Source organism: Podarcis cretensis (assembly GCF_951804945.1).
Source record: "Podarcis cretensis genome assembly, chromosome: 2".
In the NCBI taxonomy this organism is placed as follows: domain Eukaryota; kingdom Metazoa; phylum Chordata; class Lepidosauria; order Squamata; family Lacertidae; genus Podarcis; species Podarcis cretensis.
The window spans coordinates 5,540,443-5,558,688 of NC_137171.1; the positions used below are offsets into that span (position 1 = coordinate 5,540,443).

Genomic DNA, 18,246 nt, shown 5'->3' on the forward strand with positions numbered 1-18,246 from the left:
CTGAAAGAAGCTAAACTGTTAACTGATGAGACTGTCTATAGCATTATTATTCAGCACTATTGTTTGTGACTGGTCAGTGGCGTAGCGTGGGTTGTCAGCACCCGGGGCAAGGCAAGTAATTTGCGCCCCCTAACCCGTGGATTTACGCCCCCTAACCCGTGGATTTGCCCTAACCCCAGATGTTGCGCCCGGTGCGGCCGGTCCCCCATGCACCCCCCACGCTACGCCACTGTGACTGGTATCTTTGTTTTAGATATTTCTGTCTGCTCCTGCTGATTTTATGAACTTCTCTGTAGCTTGTTATTTTTCTGTGGTTTTATGTATAACTCATCCTGGGATGAAGGGCAGGATGGACATTATATAAACACACACATTATATCATTTCCTGCTGCTGCTCAGGAAACATCAACTCTCTCAAGGAGATGACCTTACCTCAGTGCCAAACTCAGCATCTGGGCTGGCCTTGGTGGGACGAGGGGGCCTGTCAACGCTGCTTCCAACATAAGTACCCTCAGTGACATTCAGATTTCCTGGGGGGCATGGCCGGGAGTTGAGGCAAACTTCAGGGGCATCCAGATACAAGATCTACAGAAATATTGGCATACAGTGAAGCATGAGGTTAGGAAGCAAAGTCAAAATAGTTAGGAAGCATCGGCCTGTTGAAGGAAGAGGACAAAATGTAACTGCAGGGCCAGATAACAAACACTGGCATGTTTGACTGGATAATCAGTGAAGAAGGGGAACGGATAGCTCAGGGCAAGGGACCCTCTCTCAAACAGCTGGTTTTCAAAAAATAAAATGCAGCTGGAGATTCACTCATAGATCTCCAAAGTTTTGCCTTTAGACTCCACTTGTGTTTAATGCTCAATGCTTAGTAGCCCCATGCTATATTCCGGGTCCTTTCTTCACTCCTCTGTGGCCCTGTATCACATGTCCGTAAGGCAGGGGTGGTGGACTTCTAGATATTCTAGATCATCCTTGCCCTGGCTGATGGGAGTTGAACTACATCTGGAGGGCCACAGATTCCTCATCCATGGTTCCATCTCGGGGAGAAGGGAAGGAGACAAAAAAAACCCCACAAGGAAGACCTAAGAGTAACAGCCACTCAGAAAGCCACCTGGCCTCTACCCGCAATCAAAGTAGGCAGCTCATACATTCTGTAGAGTATATCTTTCCCTTCCTCACGCTTGAAAAAGAAGCTCAAAATGCTGTTTGTTTTGTTGCATTTTTAAATAAAGGACATTGAGCAGTAATTGTTAAGCTGGCATGGAAGGGTGAATAGGTGAATCATCATCATCAGAGACACAATAAGTCTTTAAATCCCCGATCGTCAAGTGTTTTACCCGCATAACGAGTTTCATGTAGATGCGGCTGTTGAGTCCAGAGTTCTCCAGCTGGAACCATTGGTCAAGAACCAGATTGTCGGCACTCAAAAGGCGGGACAGATGGATCGTGAGGGAGCCCAGGGTGGTCTGACGGTTGTCGTCTTTGACCTGCCGGAGGGTGAAAACAGAGGTTTTGCATTTCTGTGCAGGCAGAAACTATGGGAAGCATTTGGAAAAGGTGGGAGAGCGTACCTGTATATCAATGTCCTCAGTGGTTGGGTCTTGCAAGAAGAAACGGAAGGCATCATCCCAGACAGGAGAAGAAGTGTTATAGACAACCTGGTGGTGTGAGGGGGAGAAGGACAGTGACGAGGTAGCAGAACAGACTGGCTACTGGGGGTAGTCAGGGCTCATATCCCCTCTGAGGCATGAAGCTTCCTGGGTAACACTTTCTCTCAGTCTAACCCTGCTCACAGGGTTGTTGTGGGGATAAAATGCAGAGGGGGCAGGGGAGGAAAGGTGGGAAATAAACACTATAAAGAAATAAGTGTCTTACTTGTTATTAAATGATAATTAGTAAGTGGAGGTTACAGCCAGAACACCCCATCCATCCTGGCCTGTGATACAGTGCACCATGCAACAAGACCTGGATTATCATGGGATGTTACCAAACTGAGGGAAGGGGAGCTAAAACCTGCCAGGCACCTTAAGCTTGCCACCTCCGTTGTGACTGTTGCATACACCCCATCATCAGCACCCCAAGTGGTTACCCCTGGAGGTGTCCAATGAGCAATAACAGACAGACAAGGATGAATTAAGCCCTTACCTTGCTCTCACAGGTGACATCTTGAACAGAGAGCTGTACCATGGGGCTGGGCTCCTTACTGGCCTTCTTCAGCTACGTACAGGATGAGGTGAGAGAAATGATGGACACAGAACTTATCCATGAACTATACAGCCCTTAACAGGTTTATCCCAACCTATCTAAGAGGTCCCACTCTTTCCTTCTTGGCCTAAGATGGAGCTCAATGAAACACCCAGTTCCTTGGTTAAATTGTGCCAGGTGGCGACAGGGAACCCATTGCCCGCTCCCCATGTTGCTGGACTACAAGCCCCATCATGGTACCATGCTGGCTGGGGCTCATAGGAACTGGTGTCCAACATCTCAAGGGTTGCAGAGTAAGAGCTGAAGGGCCACCAGCTCCAGCTTCACCCTCTTTGCATGAGCTGACATACAAGCAAAGGGCTCTTTCACCTTCACAGCATCAGCAAAACAAGTTTGTTTGGCAAAGCCCTTCCCTTCCTTTATTCACTCTGAGACAGAAAGGGCTCCTTATTGCCTCTCCCACATGAACAGAAACACAGGCTCTGTCACGAGTTCTTCCCTTACGAAGCTTGGCTGCTGATTTCTGAGCTCCAGTAATTGGAAGTGAACAGCACTGCTGTGTAACAAGGGGTAGGCTCTGCCAAAGCCTCTACTGCTACTTACACTGGGGAGGAGGGTTATTTTAAAGAGCCAGTTGCCCATGTCTCAGCTTGCATGGAAGTGCCAGTTTGCACCTTCTAGGCCGCCAGGTGTGAACCCACCAGTTGTTATTCTGGTGCTGCCTAATAAGAAGCCCCTAAAAACTGCCATCTGTTTATGAAGCTGGACAGCAAGAGCACACAGAAGCACATTTTTGGTGGCCCCCTTACAATTATGCAACGCTGTTTGCCAAATCCCAAATATCTAAAAGCAGGTTAAATAGGGCTGCCAAGGAACTGGAGACTTGGGACTCCTTCTCTTAAGTGTAAGGTGGCTTACAATTTAATAAACAACAAGCTCCCACTTTTGCTGAAGGGAAGGGGCCATCTTAAATATTTTCTTCTTCATCAAATTTGGGAGTATGTGTAGTCTTTTCTTTAGCTGTGCACCAAGTTGGGAGGTGGGAAAAACCTATTAATACAGGAAAGGGCTAGCATTTTCAACATCTATTATTTGGAACAGGGAATGGGAGTCTGTGGCCCTTCAGATGTTGCTGGACTACAACTCCCATCATTCCTGACTATGGGAGCTGGAGTCCAACAATGAAGCACCAATGGTTTCCCATTCCTGATCAAGAAGAATATTGCAATACTTTTTAAAAAAACAACAACCACTTATATCTGTTTTGGGATATGACAAAGTAAGACATTTCAATACACAACCAATCCACCCCAACTAGAAGAGATCAGGAAGCCAGTGTCATCAAGGTTTCTGACTACTCACTGGGAGCTCTTGTGCCCTGTCCAGATAGACAACCAAGATGGCTGCTGATGGTGGTTCTGGTTTGGAGGAGACAGTTTTGTTCCACTGGAGAACCTTTAAACGGCACGCAAGAAGCAAAACAAGCATAAAGTCAGCTCCACCATTTCTTCCCAAGATACCTTGCTATCTTTCACCTTGGACATCTCTCCCCACGCCATCCCAAAAAACAAACAAACTGAGGCGACACAAGCAATGGGAGACACAGATTTCTCCAAAGGATATCTTTTTATTTCCATCTCTCTTTTACTGATTTGTTTATCTGAGCCCAGACCACACAAAAGGTCCAACTACTGAGTCTGCCCCTAGGTCTTCCAAGCCAGTTTCCTACAGAATCCGACTTGCCTCATGGAAACAGAACCAGGAGTCCTGATTTCCCAGCAGTAGTTACTATATGACTTGGGAGTCTGAATTTGGAATCCTCCATCCAGGGTCATTGTCCACTCCTCACATATTGCCCATTTCTGAGGAAACTCTTCTTCAAGGAAATACCTCATAGAAAAAATGGGTGGGGGGACCTCTAGATTTGCTCAACCAACCCAAACCATCCCCCATTTTAAAAGGGTTCAGGATTAAAGGGGGTGGGTAGAACTTTGCCTGAGACCAATCAGAGTAGACAATACTGGGCATCTTCCTGCTTTTGTCAGAAAAGCATCAACTCAGGCCCAGCCAACTCCAGACACATCTCCTGAGCTGAATTGGCCTCCAGGTCAAATTAGATCAAGGTTACACTCACCTGTTCCAGCTTAGAGATATCTGACATGAGGGTGTGCCACTCCAGGCGCAGGAGCACACGAGCCCGGCCACCATCTTGCAGAGGGAACCACTGCCAGGTGGGAGAAAGAGGGAGAGGATTAGGAGCACAGGGACAGACTTTGAATCTGAGGTACCATCACAGATACAGCCAATGGACTCTTCCCTCTAACTATATTGCCCAGCTCTACATGATTTGGCCCACTCTGCCCCCCTCACTCTGTCCCATCGCTCTTCTCATGAGAGACTTCAACAGCACCTCTTTACCAATCTATGATGAAACACCATTCTTCCTTCTTCCCCACAGATCAGATATCAAACTCAAAGGCTATCCTGTTGTCTGGCACCATGTATCAAACCAGCCCTGTCCCCTCTTCTGTGCTCACCTCCTCTAGCACACGAGCCTTGAACACCTCTCCAAAGTCCAGTTTCATCCTGAGGAAGAAAAGAAGGTGGTAACATTTGCATAAGTGCTGTCTCCTTGTTTCAAGCCCAAGGTGCAGCAGATCAAGTGACCCTCATCCATAGAGTTCCCATCTCCTGTCATGAAGGAAAACCAATTTCCAGAGCTGGAGATGAAACCAATGATTTTGGGGCCTGAACTGGCCCTGCCTAACTCTTTAGCCCCCAAGTCCTCTCAGCATCAGAAAAAAGAGCAAAGGAGCTCCAGCCCCCCCCCCTCCCCTCAGCTACTCACCCAGCTAGGTCTCACTCCCCTGACAGAGCTGGGAACAGAGCCCAGCCAGCCTCTCACCTGCCCAAGAAGTCATCCTGATCCGGGTCCTTGTCAAACAGCTCCACCTCCAGTTCCTGCCCCGGTACCTCGTGTACAATGAACTGTGGGGATAGTGAGGTGGGGGGTCAGAGCAGACACCACCTATTGTGCAGGCCGGAGGGGCCCTCTTAAGACAGAGAAAGGAAAGGAATGACAGTTGTGTTGCATGAAGAGGAAAAGCTAAGCCAGGGAGGGAGGATAGAAAGAAAGGGGGCTGAGCGTCCCCCTAAAAGTTTGCACTCAATTTTGCCACCTCAGCTGGCAGCCAATTACCTCATACATCTCATTCCACTTTGGGTTGAGGTCTTCATCAATGACTTTGCTGGTGAAGACCTGGGTTCCCACACGCACAACGGCGTATGGGTCTGACTTGCCCTCAATCATCCCTTTGATGTACTTATCCTTGGACTGCAGGTCCTTGGCCTCCCTCAGAAAGACACGGACGACACCCTGGGGGGGCGGGAGAGGGATGCGTCAGGCGCAGGGCTCTGGCCCACTCACAAGGATAACCCCCTCCCCAGGGCCTGCCTTACCCTGGGAATCGGGGAGCGTAGCTGAGCTGCTTCGTGGAGATCGGGGACCAGCGGGATGAGCAGGCGGTTGGGGAGAACCAAGAAAGAGGCAATGGAGTCCATGATCATTGTGTCAGACAATGAGCTGCAGAGAAAAGCCTTCTGTTTTAACACAGTACACACCACCCTGCCTCTTGCCCATCGCCACTGTGGAGACATCCCAGCGAATCCTCTGCATCCCCTCCAATCTCCCAGAATACCTTTCTGTCCCACTGCACCCCAGAAAGGTCTTCTCCAGCAAGACCCAGTTCTCCCACCAACCAATTTCTTCTCAAATGTTCTCACCTGTTTTCCATTGCACTCCTCACCAGTCCTATTGACTTCAGTGGAGCCAACCCCACTGGGGTTAGGGTTGAAGTCTCCCCCCTTTACCCCTCTTGCACACTCATCTGCTCTGGTTATCTCCAAGAGAAGAAGCACTTGAGAACATAGAAGCCTCATTCTTTTACCAGAGCGGTAAATTTTGATGGAGGAAGCAAACAAGACAAAACCCTCTCCGACCTCCTACAAGAGCTGCAAGTCCAGAGGCCAGAAGTTCCCCATCTCTGCTTTTATCATCAATCATCAAGCATTTACCTCAGTCCAGGAATGTCCAAGAGGTTGGTCATTCCAGTCCAGTTAATGTCCAGAGTCTGGGAAAGAAGGGAGAGGTGTGATTTAGAACCAGTTACAGAAATACTGGATGTGGGGGTGGATTTGGATGGGGGGTTGGGAAGAAGCAATCGGGACTGAAGATATCCAGGTTCAAATCTCCATTCAGCCTTGAAGCCCACTGCATGACCTCAGGCCCCTCAACATCTTTTTCAGCCTAACCTACCGCACAAGAGCCTTGCGAAGCCACCCAGAGCTCCTTGGACAAATAAATAAATTCAATTAATAACTCCTGTGGGGTTTGTCAAAATTACTTGGGAGATCTCACAGCTGCAAAAATGCATGGATCCTCCTGTACTTTATTTTAGTAAGAGACTTTGCCAGTTGCAAACCAAGACTTCTACTCATGTGCAAGACATCTGCACTGGAATGACCGGCCCCTTGAATGTAGGAACTGATTCCGCTGCATGTTTTTAGGGAGACAGCATGAAAATTCTGCCTATGGTGTTGTTACCTGCGGCTGTAAAAACTTTCATCAAAGTGGGGGTGGGCAAGTATCTAGCTTTTGTGGTCTCAAGAGATGCGCTTGAAAAGTACTGATAATAATCAAAGAGCAGTTGCACAACATTTCCATAGTGAGGGATTTGGCTTCAACATTAAGCATAGGTCAGTGCCTCTTCTCAACATTTGGAAAACCCAGAACGGGACGTGGCAGAAAACTTACCGGACGGCGGATGAAGAACATGGTGAGCGCCCCGACAATTGGGACGTCCCCAATGAGGGGCTCCAAGATGACCCGCAGCATGCCGTGCAGCTGAGAGAAAAAGAGAAGGTTGAGGTTGGATTCTCAGTCAGTGCTGCTTTAGTTGTTTATCATATTCCTGTGCTCTGGGACAAGCAGAGGATACAAAGGCAACAGCATCTGGTAGAATTGATGCACATACCATGCCAGCCACAAATCACAGCCCCACGGCAAGATTCACCCTTAAATTCAGGGATTGTGGGAGGCTGAGGAAAGGGAGGGAAGAAGGGAGGGTTGCCTCCACATGCGGCTTCTTGAAGGGAAGGGAAGAGGCGCCCAAAGATTTCTGCTTTTAATTACCAGGAGTAATTAGGGAGACCTTCATCACTGCCTTCCTGCAGCTGCAGTGCTTTCTAATGGTAGCTCAAAGGAATTAAGGAACTGGGTGGAAATGAAACCCTTTCAAGGAAGGTCATGGATAAGAAGGAAGGCCTGTGGTTGCTGGGAGCTTGGACTGATCCTTTGCCGTGGCAAAGGGGAAGTTCCTTGGGTTAAAAAAGAAGCCAAACTGTCCCTAAAAAGAACGAGGTCCCAAATCCATTACTGGGAACCGTATCAGCCTCTGAGATTTCTGGCCTACCTTTATGAGCCAAAATCAGGACCACCTTACCTGCATGCCTTTCACCCCGGCCTTACAGAAAAATTTCTTGACCTCCACATCAATCTGGACGTCACCCACATAGCTGTGTTACAGGGAGGGAGAAGAAGAGAAGAGTTTGGATTTGATGTCCCGCTTTATCACTACCCGAAGGAGTCTCAAAGCGGCTAACATTCTCCTTTCCCTTCTTCCCCCACAACAAACACTCTGTGAGGTGAGTGGGGCTGAGAGACTTCAAAGAAGCGTGACTAGCCCAAGGTCACCCAGCAGCTGCATGTGGAGGAGCTGAGACTCGAACCCGGTTCCCCAGATTACGAGACTACCGCTCTTAACTACTACACCACACTGGTTCTCGAGGAGAGAGAGCAAGAGACCAGCATGAGGCTCACAGAAACCAAATAAAGCCACAAGACACTGCAAGAATAAAACACCAAGGCCCTAAAAGGGAACAGTTCTCCCCTTAATCTCCACCCACCCCGTTGGACCATTTTTTCAGGGGTTGTTGATTTTGTATGCTCTCCTGTCCCACCCTGTCCCTCTCTGTTGGCCAGGAAGTGTGTGGGGAAGAGGTACTGCAGATATCCAGCATGGTCCGTAAATGCAGCATGAATGAGTCTCTGGCTCTGCATAGGAAGAAACATTATCTTCACCCAAAGCAGAGCCTCACAGCAGAGCAACTGATTCTCCCTTGTCTCTCCCTTGCAAGTGACTTGTCTCTTTAAAGGAAAGTCAGCTGTGGCAGGGCCAGTGGGATTGCAAAAAAAGAAAGGGACATAAGAACACAAGGAGGCCCCCGCTAGATCAGCTCACATCAGTCCAGTGTTCTGTGCCAACGTTGTCCAACCTGGCGCCTCTGGAAAGCCCACAAGCAGGGGATGAGAACAATAGTGCTCACACCTTCCCTCTGCAATGCAGCTCAACCTCCACAGTGCAGGACAAAACTTGCCCTCAGATCATACGCTCTTCCAGGAAAGAGTGTAGAAAAATGCTCAGGTACCAAAATGCAGTTTGTCAGAGTGACAAGTGCTTTGTGGGCCATTCAATAAAGAACAATCAGCTCCCCCCGCCCCATCCCCTCTTGATTCTGCTCCATTTATGAAGCTAACACAGCAACATAAGAAAACCTTAGAACTTACCTAATGTTTAGGTCCAGCAAGATTTGCTTCTTGTTCAGGCCAGTGTGAACCTTAACTCCAATGACCTTGAGGGGCTAGGAGCAGAAGAAGAGTCGTTGTTTCAGCAAATAAAAATAAAAATAGACTAAAACAAGGGAGGCAATGCCCCACCTCTCACTCCCCAGCAATCTCTGTTAAGGCAAACTGATGGTCCGTGGATGTCAAAGATTTGCCAAAGATATAGATGCCTCTGGGATAACCCTCTGATCCCTCTTCCAAGACACTGCTGCCACTCAGTGGGTCAACAGAGACCCACCAAGAGGTAAAATGGTTTTAGAAGGACTCAAATTAGGCTCCTGCACATTTCTGGCTCAGCCAATAATGAGAGGGCAGCTCTGGTTCAGGCTCAGGCGTGGGCAACCCAGGCTTTGGCTTGGGCTCGGTGGCGGGACTCGGTGGGCTCAGCAACTTTGTGCCTGGATTTTTACCTCTTGAAATATGGCAACCCTAAGGTTAGAGGACCAGGAGCTAGGGAACATTAGCCAAGAGGGAGAAAAACAGAATTAGGTTAGATCCCTGTAACGTGAACAATTGACAGTACTGCCCAGCCATCCCAGGGAACCTGAGCTTTCAACAACATTCATCAAAGTCACAGAGACCAGAAAACTTCATTTAGAAATAAAAAAAGCTTTAGTGCATTAGCTGAAATGTTGTTGCTACTTAAACACCTTGGATACAGGCCCATGGCACAAATTTGGATAACACTAGTTAGATTATATGCATACGTGTTTCTGGGCAAATGAAACTGGGTGGTTGGGGTCTCCACCAGCATGGAGCTTTACAGTGCTTCCAGCAAAAGGGTTGTAAGTAAGTAAGTAAGTAAGTAAGTAAGTAAATAAATAAATAAATAAATGGAAAAGGCGCATAAGAGCTAGAGGCCAGCACCCTAACAACACCCCTGCAAAAAGGCAGCGTAATAAGCGCAGTATGTATATTAATAAAGCACTAGCTTCTGTTCTAGAAACTAAACCCTCCAACAAACACACAACAATCACAGAACTGCAAAACATATGTAGCTCTAACTTAAATGTGGAAGCTGGAAGGAAATAAATAAGATAGTGATGATAAGACTGGGATGGAAAGGCAAGATATGAGATTGTGGTCCTTGGCCCATTAATAATGAATCACCACCACCCCAGGAGTAAGTATAATGATTACGCAGCAGAATGACTGGATTCACAAAATCTTATTATTGGATTTTCCGCAGCAATACAAAATGCAAGACCATAAAATGTTCCTGCAGGATTATAATGTAAGGTTTCAAATAAACTAAGAAAAAATGTAGAGACTACTGCTAGCATCCCAATAGGTGAAAAAATCCATGGCACTAGCAATGCATTAAAAAAATATATCATCCAGTGCTTTCAATAAATACTAGCCCAAGGTGTGCCTGGGGTGGGGAGGAAACCCTCTGCACATATGGGATGAAATCTAATTATTTCTTTCCCCTTATTTATGGACTTGTCCCCTGGAGCATGATCTCCCTTAATATTTTCACCAATTATTTTTCAGCTGACAATTACCTTCTCTCCCATGTCAACCTTGGTGAATGTAAAGGTCTGCAAATGGGTGTTGGAGGCTCGGATGCTTGGAGCAATGTTTTCCACCAACAGCTTCTCCATGTATTGGCCAAAGAAGGGCCAAGCCTGGGCCAGGATCTACCATGCCATGGGGTAAGCAGGGAGGGAGAGGGAGAGAGAGAGAGATGTTAGTACTGTCATGATGCTGCCATGGCCGGGCAGGAACAATTCAGCCGACTGAATCTCACCTTGTTGAGCCATTCAGCTTTTTCAACATCTGGGAAACTGACCTAGATAAAAGAAAAAATATATATAGATTAGCTCCAGTTGCAAGGGACCCACCTGCTGTGGGTTCCTAGACACACTAGGAAATACCTCCCTCATTCCCGCAGAGAGAGAGAGAGATTGTGCATCACTCTTAAGCAAGATCACTTTCGCAAGAGGAATTGGTGAGACCTTACTATAGAAGAGTCAGTGTGGTGTGGGGCAGGGGGAAGGGAACCTCAGGTCTTGGGGCCCAATGTGGCCTCCAGGTTTATCTGGTCCTGGGGACCCTCCTCCCCAGGACACAGCCCTCCCTGACCCACATCCTGCCTTAGTGCCTCTGCCTGGCAGGAATGTGCCCTTGAACTGCAAATGGCTCTTGTTGTTTGGATGGGAGGGATGTGTGTGTCTATGATGGGTGGACTGAGGAGGCTGGGCTTCAGATCCTGGTTTAGCCATGAAGATCACAAGGTGCCCTGGCTTAGCCACCATCTCTCTTCCTGATCTCTAACACAGGGTAAAATGGGATGACATCATTTGGGCTTCTTGAAGGGCACATTACAACTGCGAACCGTGAAAGAGAGGACAATTTGGGTATCTGGTGCAGGAAGGAGCACCGTAAAATTCCCAGCATTTTTTTAAAAGCAAGTTGCAGTATTTAGCAATACAAGTTCTCAACAGTTGGCTACAGTATTTCAAAGCATATACCATAACATTCCGCTAGCAATGACAAATTGAGCCACCCACGATTCCACTTCTTGACCACCAGCTAAGAGAGGTATCAACTCACTCTTTGAAACTTTTAAGATTATCGCTAAAACAGCAAACCTGAACTTAATTCAGTGTATTCACGCATAGAGCTGTGTTGCTGCTGACTCTGAAACCTCCAACACACCAGATCCCCTCTATTGGCTGACGTTATGCAGTTTAGAAGCCTTTCCACACAACAGACTCATGAATAAACAGGAGGGTTATCAGGAAAATATGTCACAGAATAAAGGCAGAGCTCCAGATGGGGGATCATGAGTCTGGAGTTCAGACCCTTGGACCATATTATGAGACAGTTCTGCTCTTAGTCATTGTCCATCATGTCAGCTGTTCAGTGGAGCAATTTTGGGGGAGGCAGAACTCAAAGAGGACCACAAGGCTGGAGTTCAGACCCTGGGATGATAGGATGAGCCATTGCCACACTTAGTCATTGTCCATCCCCTTGTCAGCTGTTTGGTGAAGCAATTCTATATTTGACCGTGCATTTTCTTAATCCGCTTGCTCAGAATTGAGTGGGGTGGAATTGAAGAGGAGCGGCTGCAAGAGATTCTTTGAAATCCTGCAGGGCGGGTGGGTGATGGGGGACATAAGGAAAGCAGCTGATCTTCAGGCCTCGGTTATCAAGCACACGCCCGTCCTCTTCCTCAGGAATCATGCTGCTGGCAGCTTGAGCACAGCCTGCAGTTTCTTAGAGGGTGTGAGCCCTCTGCTATGTGCAAGTATATATGCGCAAGTGAGAGAGAGGAGGAGGAGAGGCCTGGCACATTACATATGGTACCTGGTGTGGAAAATTTCTTGCCACCACCCCCCACCATTGATATAAATTTTTTTGCCTGCAAAAAATGGTTTTACGTTATTTCATATTTTCTTACAAAGGAATAATAAGAAGTAATAATAATAATAATAATAAACTTTAATTTATATCCCACCCTCCCCAGCCAAAGTCAGACTCAGGGCAGCTAACATCAGATACAAAACATTGGTATAAAAACAAACAATAATTAAATTACCTCCTAAAAACATGTCAAAATCAAATTAAAGTCTAATTAGATGGCTTTCCACAGGGTTAGGGTTGGGAACAGTAAGTGCTTCACTGAATTGAAATTTTAGCCTTCACGACACAGGAAAACGGCCAAGTAAACAGCTATTTTCATGGAGGAGGGTCACGATATTAACAGATATGCATGAAATTTCATATATAGCTATATAATCCCTAGTGTAGTAAGATTTGGAGCTGGCATTTTTTTAAAAAAAGTTTTTTATGAACTGCCCTAGTAGGGCAGTTAATAGTTCCTTGAAAATTTGTCACACCCCTCCAATGATGGAACCTGGGACGCCCCCCCCTTCCTACGCCCCCGATTACAGGTGCCCTATTCAGAGCTCAGTTGTTAGTGACTAGATTGTCACATGAAACTAAGCAGACACGTATGAACCAAATTGGAGGAATTTGCCACTCACTAAGGTCATCAGTAGAGACCCTCTTATGTGCTCCATCAATCTGTGTGGGGCTGGGATCAGGGAGAAAGACGGAGCTTCTGAACTCCCTCCTCAGAGGGGCTCACCTTGCCTCTTTTCTTTCTGCCAGGTGGAAAATACCTTTCCTTTCAAATGATAATGATGTATGCCTAGGGTTCCTGGACATACCCGGAATACTGCAGCTGGTAGCAGTGTCCAGGTAAAAATTGGCGAGATGTCCTGAAAAATCCGGATTTTCACTGTTTTAAATATGGTAACCCTATATATAGAGGGACATGGGTGGCGCTGTGGTGTAAACCACTGAGCCTTGGGCTTGCGATCATGAGGTCAGCGGTTCGAATCCCCACGACGGGGTGAGCTCCCATTGCTCAGTCCATGCTTCTGCCCACCTAGCAGTTCGAAAGCACGTCAAAGTGCAAGTACCATATTTTTTGCACCATAACACTCACTTTTTTCCTCCTAGAAAGTAAGGGGAAATGTCTGTGCATGTTATGGAGGGAATGCCTACGGGTGGCGGGGGGGGGGATCTTCTGCAGTCGTGAGCAGAGGATCCATGGTTCCCCTTCCTTCCCTCCTCCGTGGCTTGCTTTGAAACAGCAAAGCAAGAGAAGAGCCACTGAGTGGGGAGGAGAGAGGGACAGAGAGCCTGCTTCTTTAAAGGAGCAAAGCGGGAGAGGAGAGGACCCGCTTACACAAGTGTAAGCGGCTCCTGTCTGGTTGGTTCCTTTAAAGCAAGCAGGCTCTCTGTCCCTCTCTCCTCTCCACTCAGCTCGCTACATAGCAGCAAAGTTTTTCAGCTCGCTAAGCCGGGGATGAGCGGGGAGGAGGAAGAAAAGCAGAGCCTGCTTGCTTTAAAGGAGCAAAGTGGGAGAGGAGAGGAGCCTTCTCCTCTTATACCCCTCTTCTTCATTATTAGCAGCATCCTTCTCCACCCACCCCACACGTGTTCCTTCTCTCCTTAAACCCCTCGCCTGCATTATTAGCAGCATCCTTCTCTACACACCCCACGCGTGCTCCTTGTCCCTTGAGTGCTTTTCCTTCCCTCCCCACTTAAAACGTGGTTACAAAGCACGGATCCTCAGGACTTTTGCATTGGGCTACTCCAAACTCACTGTGAGATCACATGTCTGTGGCCACAGCACAAACCACAAAAATCATACATCCACTGTTTCGTTTAGAATTTTTTTCTTCTTGTTTTCCTCCTCTAAAAACTATGTGCGTTATAGAGCGAAAAATACGGTAGATAAATAGGTACCGCTCCAGCGGGAAGGTAAAGCGCATTTCTGTGTGCTGCTCTAGTTTCACCAGAAGCAGCTTAGTCATGCTGGCCACATGATCCAGAAAATGCCGACAACCCCAGAATTGTTCAGACTTAACTGTCAGGAATCCTTTACCATTACCTTTTTAACCCTATATATGCCAGCCCTGCTTTAACCTTCTCTGATTGTGGCTTGTTAATGCTTGTTAATGCTAATGTCTTCCTGCTGTTTGTTGCTTTAGTTAATCAGGATGCTGGGATTGTAATGGTCTTGCCCAGCTTCTGTTTTATGATGCCTCAGTCATTGTGAATGATATCTCATTCTACTGCTCTTGTTCTGCTTTTTTGAAAAAAAAATATCTGGTTGTTTTCTAAAAGACTGAATTTAAACATACTAATGTGAACAAGAAAGCAAATGGAAAATTAATTTATTCCCCCAAGATGAGCTTCAAGACACAACAACTCCTCATTATCAATGGCTCACACCGAACAAAGCGATCTGGCACTTTCATATAGCAAGTACATGTTATTTTGGGACGCAATATCACAGGAAAACCACATCATTTCCAACAAACTTGATACCGGTAAGTTTGAATGAGAAATATTTTGTTTTGTTTTGTTTTAAGCTATAGATGCATTTGAGAAGTTTCATAGGAGAATGGTGAAAATACATGGCTGAGATATGAATCAGCATCAGGACTTGTTGATGCACACACACAAGAATGCATCCTCCTGCCTTTTTTCTTCAACTGTGAAGAAAAGCTTAAGTACACATAAGTAAGGTTGCACCTGATGAAGTCCACAGAAATTCCAGTGTTAGAGCACGTATGTAGGAGAAGAAACAGCCCCAGACCTCCTTGCCTAACACTAGAAGTCTCCCACACCCTGCCACTATTCCACAGCGCATTCCTCTTCAAAGTCTGGCCCAAACTCCTTTTTGTCCCCCTCAGAGATTTCTATTTTTTTAAGTGAAGATTAAAATGAATGAGGAACTAGCATGTGGAAGCAAAGCAGATTCCTTGACACAGAATGTGGATCACAGTAGTGCAGAAATTGAGGTGTCCCTATCTACGGCACAGGAAGCACAAAGCTTCCAATTACTCAAGTAAAAATTGTTGTGGGGTTTTTTGGGGGTGGGGGGAGAACAAGCAAGCAGATGTCAACCTTTGCCTCCCTCCTGACATGATTTTTAAAAAGCTATTGTATAGAATGGTAAAGACTGAGTTTTCTTGTCCATGAGTACCAAGGAAGTACAAGCTGAAGTAAAAATAAAAAAATCAATTGTTCCACAATTGTAACAGTCATTAGGCAATGAAGGAGTGCAGACTTCATGCAATGCTGGAAAAACAGATTATAAAACAACAATGGATGAATTAAGTCTGCCTCATACAGAGAGAAAAGAAATGATGGGATGATACCAGAAATCTGCTTCAGTGACGCAGAACAACTCCTGCCTCTCTGCAGACACCTGCTCTCTATTACTCCCACTCAGCTAGGCTTTTGCACTCCTGTGCGGTGCCTGCATCACTGCAGCCAACTTCAGTTAAATTGCCATGGTAACTAACACAAACAGGAATGGCCTAGCACAACAAGGCCACAACCACAAGCTCCACCACCCTTAGTCGGAAACCCACAGCCAGTGAAAATGAAAGCAGCCAGTTTTCCCCACCCACTCCACTTCCGTGTAATTTCAGATTATTTTTTAGAACTAGGACTCGTGAACCCTATATTTTGGTTTCCAAACAGTTAAAGAATAATGTTCAAAGTATTAGAAGCAAACCACAACTGCGGGTGGGGAAACGGATATGTTGCCTTACTCATTCAGATTTACCTGGAGCCACCTATTTTGCACAAACCCTGAACTCTTTCATTCTTGCTCTCTGCTTCTGATACAGCAGGCAACACAAGTGGGGACTGATGTGTGAAAGACCCAGCTCAAGTCCCACCCACCACCACACAAAAAAGTTCACTGTTGGTCTGGAGCACAGCTCATATTTATTCCGTATTTACATTCCACTGTAGCCTTGAAGCAGCTCACACAATTTTTTACACCATTAAGAAGGTCAAGAAAAGCAATGTCAAAAGAAGAGTTTGCCCTAAACCAGGGATGGTGAACCTTTCGCCAGCTAGATGTTGCTGGGATCCCTGGCTGTAGACCAAGCAAGCTGGGACTAGTGGGAATTAAGAGTCTAACAACAGTTGAAGGGCCATGCAGGTCCCCCATCTCTGCCCTAAACCTTCCACAAATAGCACCCCACACCAGCAGGGCCCTCACAGAGGGGCAAGGCGCAGAGTTTCCCATCAGGAAGTGGTCCTCTGGTCAGTGGATGGGAGCTCCGGGCTGTCCTTCAGCTCCTTCTGTAGCCAGCAGCAATGGGGGTTCTCCCCAGGAAAGAAGAAATAAGAAGGAGCAAGCTAGAGAGTCAAGCTGGTATCTAAGGCAGTGGTGCATTTCCAGCCCAGAGGGCCTAATTTATATCAGACAGTCAGATACAGAACAGTGTGGTGATTAAGAATGCAGTGCAAAAGCTGTGTTGCTTTTTATTTATCTTTAAATAGCTCTCATGCCAACTCTCAGTCTGCCTTTTTGAAAAAGCATATGGATTGTAACTGGGAGAGGCTGTGTGGCTCTGTCAAAAGTGGTTGTGGGTCTTATTTCCACTGCTGCCTAAAATGTACAGATTTATGTAAATGATGCTTTGAGGACTCCAGTTGAGATAAACTAAATCAATGCTTGGAGAGTACACTGATAACGGTCAGAATAGCCCATACTGGGGTCAGATCACTGGTCTTTAACTGGTGGGTCAGAACACACTGCCAGGTCACAGGCTGGTCGAAGGAGGGTTTGAACAGCAGCACAACTCCCATCTGTCAAAGAATTAAGAAGCCCCCCCCTTCAATGCAGGCTTGAGTTAAAAGCAAGCCCCAGTTTGAAGACCTTTAAGACTACTGGGCTAGATGGATGGTATTCAGCATCAAGTACCTTCATGACTCAGTATAGTAGTTTCATGTGCTCCCAGGAAAATGGGCAAGGGGAGGTGGGGAAGAGAATGTGAAGAGGGCAGCAGAGATTCAGTCCCTTTTGCCCACCTGGGGAAACTGTATCTCTCCAATATAAGAAAAGAGGTTCTCCCTTGTGTGTGCTGTCCCATCATGGCCCCTGAATGTACAGCAGCTACTCGAGGTCAATTTGTTCTCTATAATATTGTCAAGAGGAGAACTAGGACGGGAGCAAGTCAATAGACGCCTTTATCCTCTGGACAAAAGGGACCTTATGTTCTTCTGCGTGGGTGTGAGGCCTTCAGCAGTACACAATGCAAGCAGCATGGCCAGCCAAACTTTTAAAAAGGAGGCTGCATGTATCCACTTCCCTGGCTGAGTATGCTCCTCGCTCTTATCACAGCTGCCAGCTGGGGGAGTACAGTTGTTTTTCGGGCTGTCATCCATGCGCCTGCAGTAATTTTTCTCTCTCTTTTAGATCTATAGAGCAATAGAAGAAAACCACACTGTCCTTGGGCGAGGGAGGAGCCAGCAATCCTGGCTCCTTAAGCCAGAAGGGAACATCCCTGGGCAGCTGTTTCCGCTTCCTCTCTGTGCAGAGAAATAGTAAGGTTGCAGGCGGGAAGCGGAGGGGGGTAGGAAAGAGAGAGAAAAGACCAAGGACAGAAAGGCTTTTTACAGCACTGCTTATTTATGATAACCTGCTGCAGACATTCAAGGACAGATGATAAAACTGCAGCTCAAAGGCAAGCCATCTGCATCACCGTACAAGCCCATAATGCTTATTTCTCAATAGCTGGGTGATTTATTTTAACCCAGTGGTTTTGTACCCAGTTTACCCACTTCCTCCTTCCATAGTAATCAAGGCTCTGTTATTTCTGTACTGTGGGGGGGGGAGGGCAGGAGCTGACAGGAAAATGACCTGCTGTTTTGGTTTTAAGACGCATCATATTTGCATGCATGCACGCCAGATATGTTCCACTACTGGGCACAGCTAAACACACCAGACGGTGTGCAACACCCGGAGGGGAGAGTGTGTTGAAAATACGCTTGTGTTGCAGATGGCAAAACAGGCATTAAGTACA

The 18,246-nt window shown here is 46.8% G+C and overlaps 1 protein-coding gene across 1 annotated transcript in view; it reads right to left on the reverse strand.

Annotated features, from left to right (window-relative positions):
- ESYT1 (extended synaptotagmin 1) overlaps positions 1-18,246 on the reverse strand; it is a 59,454-nt gene that overhangs the window by 19,862 nt on the left and 21,346 nt on the right. The window contains exons 2-17 of the mRNA XM_079966658.1: positions 10,644-10,685; positions 10,399-10,533; positions 8,837-8,910; positions 7,713-7,785; positions 7,025-7,114; positions 6,286-6,341; positions 5,671-5,794; positions 5,411-5,587; positions 5,117-5,199; positions 4,749-4,797; positions 4,346-4,435; positions 3,574-3,666; positions 2,152-2,223; positions 1,578-1,664; positions 1,344-1,493; positions 433-585 (exon numbers count right to left, since the gene is read on the reverse strand). Coding sequence (XP_079822784.1) covers positions 433-585; positions 1,344-1,493; positions 1,578-1,664; positions 2,152-2,223; positions 3,574-3,666; positions 4,346-4,435; positions 4,749-4,797; positions 5,117-5,199; positions 5,411-5,587; positions 5,671-5,794; positions 6,286-6,341; positions 7,025-7,114; positions 7,713-7,785; positions 8,837-8,910; positions 10,399-10,533; positions 10,644-10,685 — 1,548 coding nt within the window. The remainder of the gene's footprint in view (positions 1-432; positions 586-1,343; positions 1,494-1,577; positions 1,665-2,151; positions 2,224-3,573; positions 3,667-4,345; positions 4,436-4,748; positions 4,798-5,116; positions 5,200-5,410; positions 5,588-5,670; positions 5,795-6,285; positions 6,342-7,024; positions 7,115-7,712; positions 7,786-8,836; positions 8,911-10,398; positions 10,534-10,643; positions 10,686-18,246) is intronic.